Source organism: Colius striatus, chromosome 11, assembly GCF_028858725.1.
Source record: "Colius striatus isolate bColStr4 chromosome 11, bColStr4.1.hap1, whole genome shotgun sequence".
Taxonomy (NCBI): Eukaryota; Metazoa; Chordata; class Aves; order Coliiformes; family Coliidae; genus Colius; species Colius striatus.
This window is the reverse complement of record NC_084769.1, coordinates 1,865,735-1,878,422: the sequence shown is the minus strand read 5'-3', so window position 1 is coordinate 1,878,422 and position 12,688 is coordinate 1,865,735. Positions and strand designations below refer to the sequence as shown.

Here is a 12,688-nt window from a genome sequence, read left to right as displayed (position 1 = left end):
CGTGGAGCCCAGCCAACACTCCATCCCTGCAGCAGCCCAGGAGGGACTGATGGAGGCTTGTGGTCCTCAAGGGTTAATTGGGGATAACTGGGCTGGTCTGGGAATGTGAGCTGGAGACCAAGAGGTGCTGAGACCAGGAGATGCTTAGTGGTTTTTGGCTCAGCACAACTGGGCTGATAGGGAGGCTCTCCAGGCTCGGTGTTTGCAAAACTCTCAGGCTCTCCTGGCTTCTCCAGGAGCATAAGCATGATAGTTATGCTGCTCCCTTAGAGAGGGGCTCTCAGGAAAACTGCCCTGGGAGGGAGCAGCCAGGCTGTGCCGCCTTAGCCTAGACAACTGCCCGTGGATGGGTATCTCAGCTGACATCAAAGGAGCCAGCAAGCGATAGGCATCATCTAATTGCTGCCTCTCCCCTGCCTTCTGAGTCAGTACTGCAGGCTGTCATTCACAGTCTGGGGATGGTTATCTTTGTGTGTGTGTGAGCAGCACATGGGATGGGCAGCAATCCCACCTCTGGGATTGGCATTACCCTGATGAGTCTGCGTGAGGTGCCGTTTAGAAACCTGAGCAGCCACCCGCTGGTAGGGGTAACATGAAATGGCGTTTCAAGGTCTTGTTTGGAAAGCACTGGCCTCCTGCAGCTGGAGTGTGTGTTTCCCTTCTGGGTGTGCTCAGGCGAGGGCAAGAGGAGGTGTGGCACCCACGGGGACCCGGCTGGCGTGGAAGGTGGCTCCTGAGCTGCGGCAGCCTGGGGAAGCTCCATTCTTTCCTCCAGACTCAGGCGGCTGGGCCCGAGCTCCCGTGGCCCAGCATGGCCCAGCACTGAGCCCTGCGAGTCGCTGCTGCTTTTGGGGCCAAGGGCGGCGTTTAGAGGGAACGTTTGGGAACGAGCCTGTATCAGGAATCCACACAAACCACCCAAAGCCGCGGTGCTTTGCTCTGCGCTGCCTGGCTGTGCCGCAGCACGAGCCCTCCGTGTCCCTCACGGTTGCTTTCTCTGTCTCTCCGCAGAATGCGATGAACTTGCCTCCCGACAAAGCCCGGCTTCTGCGGCAGTACGACAACGAGAAGAAGTGGGAGCTCATCTGTGACCAGGTAAGGCAGGTCTGGAGGGCTTCTGGCAGCCATCTCACGAGCTGAGGTGAGCATCCCCGGCCTTGGAAACGGACCTTGCAGAGGACGAGTCTCTGAAGAGTTTCGAACACTCCTTTCTTTGGCCTTGTGATGGCTCCCAGAAGCCCTGCAACACTCACTCTTGCCCCTCTGATGTCACCATCCCCTCTGTGCCCGTTTGCCCTGGTCAGTGAATGCTGCTTACTTTGCCTGGCCTAAACTGAGGAGACTGACTTTCAGTCCTTTATCAGCAGCTGCTTTGAGCTTGGTCTGTCGTGGCCTGTGTGACACGAGTGAATGGTCTCGATCCAGTGAGCATTTGGCTTTCCCCATCACGAGCCCTTGTCCCAGTTGGTGGTACCTGTTGCCTTCGGGCAGAGGCAAATGGTGATGCAGCCTGAACTCTTCTTCCCGTTCAGAGGCTGAACAGCAACCTCAGATTAAGCAGCACCGTGTGCTGAGACACCTTTTGTGTGTGAGCTCTGCTGTGGCGTGCAGGCTTGGCAGCGATACAGATCAATTAACAGGCTGGCTCTGCTGTGACAAACCAACAGAAGTGGCATTATTTGGAGAAAGTGGAGCATTCCAACTCTACCCTTGTATGATTCTATGCTAAAGGTAGGATGTGCATTTGTGAGCCAACAGCCAAATCAGGTTCTGCCATAAACTTCAGAAGTAATCACTAATGAAAACAATGGATCAGGGCTGAGAAAGGAGGATGCTTCCTTCAACTGTGAGCGCAGCAGGACCAGGATGAGAGCGGGGCAGAAGGTACAGTCATGCTGTGAGGTCAGCAGCAGTTTAAGAAACTGATTTGTGGGACATTTGCTGTTTAGCTGTTACAGTGGTGGAGCCTCTGATAAAACCCAGCTACCTTAAACTAAGACTGAATAAAGAATTCCGTGCTGTTTTCCCCTAAGTTTTCTATGCAGAGAATGTAAAGCATCGAGCTATTTAAAGTTGCAGGAAAGGGATGGAGGTGATGGTGACCTGTCCTCTGTGGGCCCCAGGGGGATGCTGGGGCTGTGAGGGGTTGTGACAGCCTGCTGGGTGCTTGGCAGCTGCTGCAGTCAGAGCAGGTGTGTGCAAAAGCACCCTCATGAGCAAACTGTGCGGGAAATATTTGTATCTGCTCACTTAATATTGGTGTGTGGCTAAACTGCTTCCAGGAATAGATGTAGCATAGAATCACACATTGGTGGAGATTGTAAGGGATCTCTACAACTCCTCCAGCCCCAGCCCCTGCTCAAGCAGGTTCCCCTGGCTCAGGGGGCACAGGAACGTGTCCACGTGGGGTTGGAAACCTCTCCAGAAGGAGCCTCCACACCCTCCCTGGGCAGCCTGGGCCAGGGCTCCCTCACCTCAGCATCAAAGGTCTTTCTCCTCCTGCTCCAGTGGGCACTTTTTGTGTCCCAGCTTATGTCCATCACCCCTTGTCCTGTTGATACGGTCCTCCCTCAGTCTTCTCTTATCTAGGCTAACCACCCCCATGTCTCACAGCCTTTACTCCTAAGAAAGGTGTATGTTCTTAGTGTGGATGTGAATTTTGACTGCTGTTTTCCATTGGTATCACCCACTTGACCATTTCCCTCTGTTTTTGCTTTAGTGAAGGGCTGAGGTGGCAAGTTAATGTCACAGCTTGAGGAATCCTGTGCTGGTTTCCAACTTGTGTCTGAGAGGAAAAAGTGTTCAGAGGTTTTTCTGTGCATATAAAGCAAACCCTGGCCATTTGTGAAAGCTTTTGAGAGCGTTAAGGGAGATAGTTTGGCTTCCAAAAGGAACGCTGGCTTTTGCAGAAGTGAGATGAAGTGTGGGGAGCTACCTGACTCATGGTGATAGTGATAATAGCAACAGCAATAAGAAGTACATTAGTCTGCCACGATTAGGATGTTGCCCATGATAGTGAATCGTTTTAAGGATTGCTGGGCTGGTTGTGGAGGACTCATCCCATGTGTTATTTTCTGTTTCCTTGTCTGTGTGCCTTGCTAGTCATTTAAGTGTTGCTGCTGGTGTCCTGGAAGCTTTCTCCCTGCTGCTCTGGCTTAGCATACAAGGAGAAGAGCAGAGCCTGTAAAGCTGCTGCCCAGCCTGGAGAGAGGGCTGAGCGATGGTCGGCTGGGGGATGAGTGTTGGGAAGGGTCTAGGGAGGAAAAAGGATGCCAGTGCCTGAGCCAGCCACCCCTTCTGTGTCCTGCAGGCCTCTTTATCCATCTTCACACCATGAGGTGTTACAGGGGGAACATGAGGGAAAAGGTTGGGGCCATCTTTCAAAGTTCTTCGTCTCCCTCTAATGGCAAATAGTGGCAGGGGCATCACCATGTCCTCACCTTTGGAGCTGCTGGAGGGGTGTGTGGGGAGTAACAAACTCAGGGTGCTACTTCTGGAGACTGCTGGTAAAAGAAGCACAGGGACCACGCTGTGCTCCCTCCTCCAAGCTCTGCCCCTCAGTTACCATCATTTGTTACCCTAAAGGGAAGTGCTGGGGACCAGGTCTGGTGCTGCTGGCTCCTTGCATGTGCTTCTCTGCTCTTCTCAGTCATTCCAGCTTGCAGCACTTCTCCTCAGCAATTTCTCAAGTAAGAAAGGGCCTTTTATCCTTGGGAAATGAAGTTGCTTTGCTTTCTAGGTGGCCAACAGCAGCAGAGTCGAGCTATTGGTGCTCTCTGCCTTTCCCCTTCCAAGGCTGCAGATAGTGCTGGTGTTTATATGACCCACCTAGTGGAGATAAAAGAGGCTTCTTGGGGATTTATTAACTTTGTTGTGTCTGAATGATCCTGGGGTGACCAGGAGGGGAAGGCACCACGTCCCAGGCGTGATGTCACCCACTGGCTGAGGCTTTTTTGCTCAGCAAAGTTTGGAGACTCGAACTGGGACTTGAAACTTTACGTGTGTGTGGTAAAAAAGCTCCAGCCTCCTCGTTCAAACAGTGTTACAGCCCTTGCTGTGTAACTTCTCATTTTGAAGGGAAGTTTGGCCAGTGAGCGATTGCAAATTGCCAGAAGTGGAGAGGAGGGGCAGACAGGAAAAAGCAAGACTTTTAAACTCATTATTTATGGTATCTCAGGCAAGTGGATTATGTGTGAACAGCAGTGCCTCAGTATCAGCCAGGGAGCCTGTTTGTCTCTGCAGGGAAGTAAATGCTCTCAAGAAGGACTAGAAGGACCCTGAGAGGACCCAGCCTGGCCAGCCTGCACCGTCACTGCTTGCAGCACTGATGGCAAGTGAAATCCCAGGCTGCAGTCACGCTGGTCCTGTGAGCACTGAGCCTTCCCACACCAGGCAAGCGCTGGCAGAGCATCAGTTTTTGGAAGGATGATGGCTGCAAGCAGCTGTTCAGGGTGTCCTGGGGGTATCAGGGAGCCTCAGGCTGCTGTCGAGCCCTGGTTCTTACAGCTTGTGATGGATCAGCCTCTGACATAAAAGTCAAAGCTGGCTAAAGCCAGACTGTGATCGTGGCCAGGAAAGGGCAGTTTTAAACACTAATCTCTTATGACTTCCCAAAGCAGAAAAACACACTTTAAGGGGCTATAAAAATATTTCCAGGACTACTAGATGTTTACCACAAGTGGTGCTTGGTCACTAGTTAGAGCATTGCTGGTGTCTGCTGTTCATGGGTCATGTCTTTAAGAATCCTTCAACCCAAATAATTCCACTCTGACGAGCAGCATCTTTTTAAGTCACTGCAGAGATAAATCACATAAATACACAATTACAGCTAGACTTTAAGAAAACAGGCAAAAACACACAGTATGTGCATCGCAGACTACTAAATGTGCTCCCTGAGTCTCTTTAAGCTTCTCATTTTGAAGACTCCAGATACTAAAACTGGCAGTTAGGAAAAGCTCCCCTCGCTTCAGATGATGGCTGATGAGTTAGTAAGAGAAATAAACCCGTAGGAGTCAAATAGCTTCTCTGGAGGATTCGACTGAGCACAGCAGAGCTACATCAGCATGAGAGAACCTCCAGAAAGAGGAGGAATAAATAGGGGAGCTAATGTGGAGCTTTGTTAGTGTGGGGCTTTGCTGTGCCTGCTGCTTGCTTGCTCCTGCATCACCCACTGCTCTTGGAGAGTGGACCTTTGTCTTATTGCTCCACCACTCCTCCTCATCACTTGCAGGTGCAAGGAGTAATATCTGCACAGGGCTACCAAGGGGCACAACGGCAACACTTCTAGAGGAGGACGTGGTTTTTCAAGTGCTGTAATGTTTCTGGAGCCAATACACAGCTGCTGGGGGGGGAAATGAGAAACAGCGGTGGTCTCTGAGGCCCAGATAGCTCTGTAACTCTTTACTAGCCTGCAGTGGGCCAGATTCTCACTTAGAGCAAAGCACTTCTTTTCTTTTTGTCTATCTGCCAGTGTGAGGAAGTTTTAAAATGGCTTAATGGGTGGAAATTGCTTCTGGATAGCTTACATTTACACCCAGTGTAAAGCCACAATATCCTGAGGGGGCTGCGAGTCTGACTGAGAAACCAGCCCAAGAGTGTACCCTGAAGAGTCAGAAAGTAAGCAGATAGTTGGGGTCCATCTCCTCCCTTCAGCTCACTTATCTGCTTTGCTTTTTTGGTTTCTTTTCTTTCAATGGCAACCAAGAACTTTGCATCGTCTGGCTGAAGGGGAAATGCCAGTGCCAGGTCTGTGTTTGGCCCCTTTGTGTGAAGGTGCATGGAAAAAAAATGCCCTGTTGTAAAATAGGAATGAACTGTGTGCTGTCTGTCCCACAGAGCTCTCACCCAGGCTGATGGGACCATGGGGCACACTTTGTAGTTCATTTTTTCCTACTGACCGTGATGAATTAGGGTTTTTTTACAGCAAGATAATAAGAGGAACAACTTTTGGTGTTCAGACAGTATGTTCTGGGCAGCAGGGTCCTATTCATCATGAAATAACTTTCAGATAATGCAGTCAAAATTGCATCCTGGCCTAATAAAGGGAGGTCTCAGATAGCAGTTGCAAAATGCAGAGTTTCAGGAGGAAATTGTTCTGAGCTCTTTTCTCAAAGGAAAGGGCAGAACAGTTTAAAATTCTTCCAACATACAAATAGTGTCAGAGCTTTTGGTAATGCTCTGAACAGGTTTGGACACAGCAGCAGCCCGTGTTTTGCAGCAGCTTTGGAGGGTAACTTTCAGGCTGGCCGTGCAGCTGGTTGGGAAAGCTGGCAGAAGTCAGGCAGCTCTCAGGACACAAACCTTGCACACCTCGTGTTTGTCATCAAAATCACTGATTCAGCCCTGAATCTGGCTGGTGCCTGGATTGCCTGTAAGGGTTGGGCTTCGGGACACTTGCAGGGGAAAAAGGGTCTGAAAGGCAAGTGGGGATTTCTTGGCAGGGTCATGGCAGCAGGGGAGTGGGATGGGCAGGGGAAGTTGGGCAATGTGTGGCAGAGTTTTACACAGGTACAGCCACCATTCCAGTAGCCTGCCTTCCCCTGTGTCCTGAGGCTGCCGAGACTCCAGCCTTGGTGGGCAGGAGAGGCACGTGGTGGTTCCCAGGCATTGCCAGTGGGACAGGGATGGATGTCTGGTCCATCATTTGCCAGGTAAGTGTGAGGGTGGCTTTGGTAGCGCTTGCTGGCTTGCAGCTCTGCCCTCCTGTGACACAGGTGTGGAAGGAAACCCCCTGAATTGCTGGGAGCTGTAGGTGGCTGGGAGGAGCAAAACCCCCCGTGTGCTCCCGGTGCAAGCGGTGCTGGCAGGAAAGGTGCAGGGAGCTGATCCCGAGGCACAATGGCCAAGAGAAACAGGGAACTGCTGGAGAGAGGCCAGCACAGGGCTACCAAGATGCTGAGGGGATGGAACATGTGTGTGAGGAGTAAAGGCTGTGGGACCTGGGGCTGTTCAGCCTGGAGAAAACAGGGGGAACCTTATAAACACTTATAAGTGTCTAAAGGGTGGGTGTCAAGAGGATGGGGTGACACTGTAATGCCCAGTGACAGGACAAGAGGTCATGGACATCAGCTGGGACACAAAAAGCTCCACTGGCATGGGAGGAGAAAGTCCTTTGGTGCTGAGGTGAGGGAGCCCTGGCCCAGGCTGCCCAGGGAGGGTGTGGAGGCTCCTTCTCAGGAGGTTTCCAACCCCACCTGGACACGTTCTTGTGCCCTCTGAGCCAGGGGAACCTGCTGTAGCAGGGGCTGGGGCTGGAGCAGCAATGCAGGGCCCTTCCACCCCCACCATTGTATGACGGGTGTGTGGTTCTCAAGCATAGTGTTGATGTAAGAAGTGGATGCTGCTGTGATTGAGTCTATTTGCGTGGAAGAAACGAGCCCTGTTGTGTGGTGGCTGGGTAGGGCCGGTGAGGAAGGCTGCATCTTCCTGCCAGGAGAGCTGCCCAGCCTGGTGAGTGCTTCATAATGGCAATGAAGCCTGAGCACTGGTCACTGTGCACTCGTGGGGCTCCCCAGTTACTGCGTGGTCACTTTGTGCCTGTTGTTTCCGATGCAGGTGTTTGTATGTGTAACTCCAATCCAGAGCTGTTGTGGAGCGTGTAAGGTGTGTTTCTTGTTGCTGAATACGTAAGGTGTGTTTTCATGCACCCTGTATAAATATCAAATGTCAGAACATCAAGTTACATGCAAATATGTTTGATTTGCATGCCTGCTGTATGTGCATAGGTTATATAATGATGGATATAAGCAGTGTGCAGATCAAATAACTATATGCTGGCTAAATATATGTGTTTGTGTGCATGCATGTTGTATATATATAGAGTAGGTAAATATGGAAGGTGTTATAAAATGGCTGATGTTTATTCTTGTATCCTTTACAGGAAAGATTTCAAGTGAAGAATCCTCCACACACATACATCCAGAAGTTGAAGGGCTATCTGGACCCAGCTGTAACCAGGAAGGTGAGGAGTGTCCTGTTTCCTCTCACCCATCCCTCGTTCCTCACAGAGGACAGTCCCAGGGTCCCAGGGTCTGGGTTCCTTCCTGCCTTTGTCTAAAAGGCCCTGTAAAAGTCTCTGAGAAAGAGTCTTGGAGGTGGAACAAACTGCAGAGAGAAGCAAAGAGAAAGTGGGAAGGTGCTGTGTTTTTTGCAGCTCAGGAGAATAGATGTTGCAGAGAAAAGGACCATCTGACACGAGGAACAACTTGGTTTAATAACTTTAGCTCCAGTAAATAGTCTGACAAATGATCACTGAGCTGTGCTCTAGGTCTGACTTTTCATGTGGGCTGCGCTGGTGGCGAAGAAGCTCTGTTGCATGGCACTTTTTGTCAGGCCTGTGAAGGGGATGTTGAAGTCTGGAGTCCCTTTCTCTGGGTGTTTGCGTGACAAATTCAGTACAGCTGGCACAGCTCTCTCCCTTGCAGTCTCGGCTGAGGCTTCAGGGTTGTGAAGATGGAAGCTGGGGTGGAGTTACATGACAGAGCCTCATCCTTCCTTCTGCATATTGTCCAAAATGGTTAGTTAGTCACTGCTGAAAGACTCAGGCACTTACTTGGCTTTTCACGTGCGTGTGGCTTCTGTCCCAGCGTGTGCTCCTGGATGAGCCTGGTATTTCTGCACTGCTCTGATGGCTTTAGTAACAGCCTCCAGCATTCTGGACTAACAGTAAACCTACATCCCATTTACAGGACCGTGGCCGACCCTTTGCTACTTAACCACTCTGGGTACCAGCCATACTCTGTGCTGATAGCCTTGGACTAAACAAAGCGGGCAGCCAGAGCACAGCAGATCCTGCTGTCAGCTGCCTCTGCCTTGCCCCCAACAGTCAGCGCTTTGTGTTGCTGCAGAGGCAGGCGAGGCCGGTGCCCCGCGGTGAGATCCGGATCCTGCCGTGGCCAGCCCAGCCCTGTGCTTGCAGGCTGCAGCAGCGCCTTCCCACAGTGCTTCTCTTGTCACAGCCGCTCCCAAGGAGCCAGTAGGAAACCTTTCCCCTTGCCTGTGGCCGATGATGGCGTTTCTGGCTTGTTTTTCAAGCACGACCCCCGATGAACAGAGATCTTTGTGCTTCTCCTCCTGAAGGGCTTTTAAAATTCATTTAGTGTTTGGCTTCGCTCCGTGGGCACACACTGAAGCCTTTCTTGTCCTCATACCGCCACCAGGCTCCCGTGACCAACCACAAACCCCAGAGAGCCTAAAAACAGCCCGGCCCAGTTCCTCCCTTTTGTTGCATGGTTCCGTCTGGCCGGCAGCCCTTCCTCAGCCCGGGCAAGAGGAGGGGAGAGGAGAGGAGAGGAGAGGGAGAGGAGAGGAGAGGAGAGGAGAGGAGAGGAGAGGAGAGGAGAGGAGAGGAGAGGAGAGGAGAGGAGAGGAGAGGAGAGGGAGAGGAGAGGGAGAGGAGAGGGAGAGGAGAGGAGAGGAGAGGAGAGGAGAGGAGAGGAGAGGAGAGGAGAGGAGAGGAGAGGAGAGGAGAGGAGAGGAGAGGAGAGGAGAGGAGAGGAGAGGAGAGGAGAGGAGAGGAGAGGAGAGGAGAGGAGAGGAGAGGAGAGGGAGAGGAGAGGTCGCCTGTGGATCCCTCCCAACGCCGTGCCTTTCGGCTCACTGGGTGGCTTTGCACAGGGAAATCAACTGCTTTTTGTCTCAGCTGGACTTTGGAACGGGGAGAAGTGTGGAAACGACACATTGTTTGGTGGCTCCTGGAGCCCAGTAAAGCCCAGAGCTGGTTCCTTACTCCCTGCTGCGGTTGCAGAGCAGCTCGGCCTCACCGTGCCACGTGAGGCACATGGGGATGTGCTGGCTGTTTCTGCCGTGCCCTCCCACCCCAGTCTCCTCTCTACCTCTTGCTCCATCAGTTTCTTACCTTTGCTTCTGGAGGGGTAAGGTTTTATGTTGCTTGCAGTTAACGTTGTGTAAGCTCTTGGGAGAGGAGGCACTGTGTTTCTGTGCTCTGAGCTAATTAAGTGGGGCCCAGAGAATCTGTGTGTCTGATCTCAACTGGCTAATTCCAAGTGAAAATTAATAGTGCTTTATGTCGACTAGGACCTTGCAGTGAGACATCTATTTCTGTCTGCCAGGGGCTTTCTGAGCTGGGATTTAGTCCTACTTCAAGTAGGCCAGTGCTGCTAACTAGCCTGTGATAAAACCCCACTGAAGAAGGCAGCTGATAGTTTTCACATAGGTCAGCAAGGCAGGGTAAATCCCGTCCTTTCATCAGCCTCACCTCGATAAATGAACTCCTGAGAATCAACTGCCGAGCAGTCCCCTTCAGTTTATGGTGGTGCACTGAGAACAAACTCCTCTTCCCCTCCAATTTGGAGCATAGCCCTCCCTGCAGCAGCAGCAGCTCTCCTGTCCTCAGTGTATAAAGCCTTTCCAAGCACATCAAGTCTGTCTGATGACCGAGTGGGTTGTCAGGTGCTGCAGTTCCAAGGTGATTGTCATCGTCCATCCACTTCTGCTCTCATTTACCTGGTTCACCAATGCAAATTTACCAAAACAACTGCTCCAGAGTAGTTTATCCAGCTGGTTTAGTACATTTCCATGGGCAGGGAGCAGCAGGCAGCAGAGAAGACCAGTCTTTCTCCAGCTGGGAGAGGAAGAGGCACCACTGGCTCTCCCTGTCCACACACTGAGGGTGGCCCTGCTGCCAGCTGGTTTTGCAGAGGATGGAGAGGAGCTGCTTGCCTTCACTCAAGAAAGTCAGTGGCATTTAGAGGGCCTCTGCTGTGACCACTGCCATGGAGTGAAGTGAGGCTCCCACTGCATCCCAGGGAGGCTTTGCCAGGTCACCCTCTCTCCTCCCAAGCAGATACGACACGAAAGCCCATCTCCTTTCTGCCATGGTGGTTTACTTCTGCTGGTTTATGGCCTTTCCCCAGCAGACAGAATTTAGCATGCACACGTTATTAAAGCATGCAGGTGGCAGCACACTTGTAGTTCATCCCTGGCTCACACCCACAGATTTGGTAATGACCCAGAACCCACAGCAGGTTTCTTGGTGGGGATGTAATGTCACCAACGCGAGACTAAAGCATCAGGCTGAGAATGAAGCCCAAGTGCTGCAGTTCTCAATGGAGAGTTTGGTGCTCAAACACTGATTGTGTTGTCAGGAAATGTTTATTTGTCTTGTAAGTTTCTTAATCCTGGAAAGCCAGAGCTGTGCATGGGAACAGGAGTCACTGCTCCAGAGTGTATGTTTGCATTGACTGCTGGACTGTTGGTGGTGCGTTCCTCGGGGTTTAGAGGGGTTCTTGGTTTGCCTTAATGTTTCCTTTCTTCGTCCTGCACTGAGATGTTGGCTCTCTAATAGCATCACACGAGTCTTAATTGTTGTTTTTGCCTACTCACTCAATTGCAGAAGTTCAGGAGACGAGTCCAAGAGTCTACTCAAGTGCTCCGGGAGCTGGAGATTTCTTTAAGAACAAATCACATCGGGTAAGAGTTTGTCATGTTCTCTTCTAGGATACCTGTTTTTTACAGCTGCTGATGGATGCCTTGGAGAAAATATCTCTTTGCTTGTCAAGCAGTGATACTGCTTGATGGATTGTTAAAGCCTGAAGGGCTCAGTTAAGGCATGGCTGGGCATCTCAGGGGAATAACTCAGCTCTAATCCTTTCATGATAGGGTTCATCCTCATCTCTGTGAAGGCTGGAAAAAGATTGCAGTCAACTCCTGCTCACCCTGAGTCAGTCAGAGCAGCAGTGGGCACAAGTGTGTCTAGAATAGTATTGCAGCTATAAATATACCTCTAACCCCCTCCCATGCTGTTTTATGGCTTTAAAATGATGCAGCTCCTGAAGCCTGGCTGTGAACAATGTTACCAGGGTTTTACTTCTGTAAAACACAGAATTTCTCTCAAAGAGCAGAAGGGAAAGAATGGCAGAGACTTAGTTTTCTCTCAAAGCTGCCATGCCTGTCCGTGTTTCCACCCGTCTCACCTCTCTGCTCTGGGGACCAGAAGCCAATTCAGCACTGGCACATCAGCCAGGATGGGTTCTTCAGCATCGTGTTTCCCTGTGTCCAGCTCAGTTCCATCAGTTTCACAGGATACTGCCCTCCTGTTGAGGAGAGGAGGGTGTATGAACTGTGGGAGGAATGGCTGCTCTCTGGGGGAGCCTCTCTCCAGGGTGATGTGCAGGGACGGTGTGCCTGGCAGCAGAGGACCCTCCTGCAAGCCCCACCACCTCAGATACTCACAACAGACTTCTCCCACCCCCCTGCTCTGCCTCCTGCTGTGTTTTCCTTCATTTCCCAACACAAAGAAGCTGACCAGAGCAATGTTTCTGTAGCTGATTCACCTGGCTGAAGGATGTATCTCAAAATATGTTGTATAAAAATGCCAGATTGTTTATTTTAGCAGCTAAAGGGTGAAAGATTTAAAGCCTGAGGGCTAGAGTAACTCAGAGGTGATGAGTTCCCACTCTGCTAGGAGCAGGGCATCCAAAGCTCTGAGGCCAGTGGAGGCAGAGCGAGCCTGGAGCCCCAGTTCCCTCCCCAGCTCCACACTGGTTCCAGTGGCGCCTAACCCACTGCTGGTGGGGTTTTGGCTGCCCTGGTTGAGGTTCAGAGGAGAGCAGAGCTGGGGCTGTGCACAAGGGGCTCTCAGGGGCCAAGTTCACAGTAGCAGGTGAACACCTTTATACAGAGAAGGCAAAATTCCTGTGAAATGTGTGCCCAGGATGCCACATCAGTC

General features: G+C 51.4%; 1 protein-coding gene across 5 annotated transcripts in view; it reads left to right on the top strand.

Moving 5' to 3' along the window:
- Positions 1–12,688, top strand: part of FMNL2 (formin like 2) — a 140,187-nt gene that overhangs the window by 76,793 nt on the left and 50,706 nt on the right. For all 5 annotated transcript variants that reach the window (XM_062004691.1, XM_062004689.1, XM_062004690.1 and 2 more), the window contains exons 2-4: positions 1,012–1,095; positions 7,880–7,960; positions 11,354–11,430. In XM_062004691.1, coding sequence (XP_061860675.1) covers positions 1,012–1,095; positions 7,880–7,960; positions 11,354–11,430 — 242 coding nt within the window. The remainder of the gene's footprint in view (positions 1–1,011; positions 1,096–7,879; positions 7,961–11,353; positions 11,431–12,688) is intronic.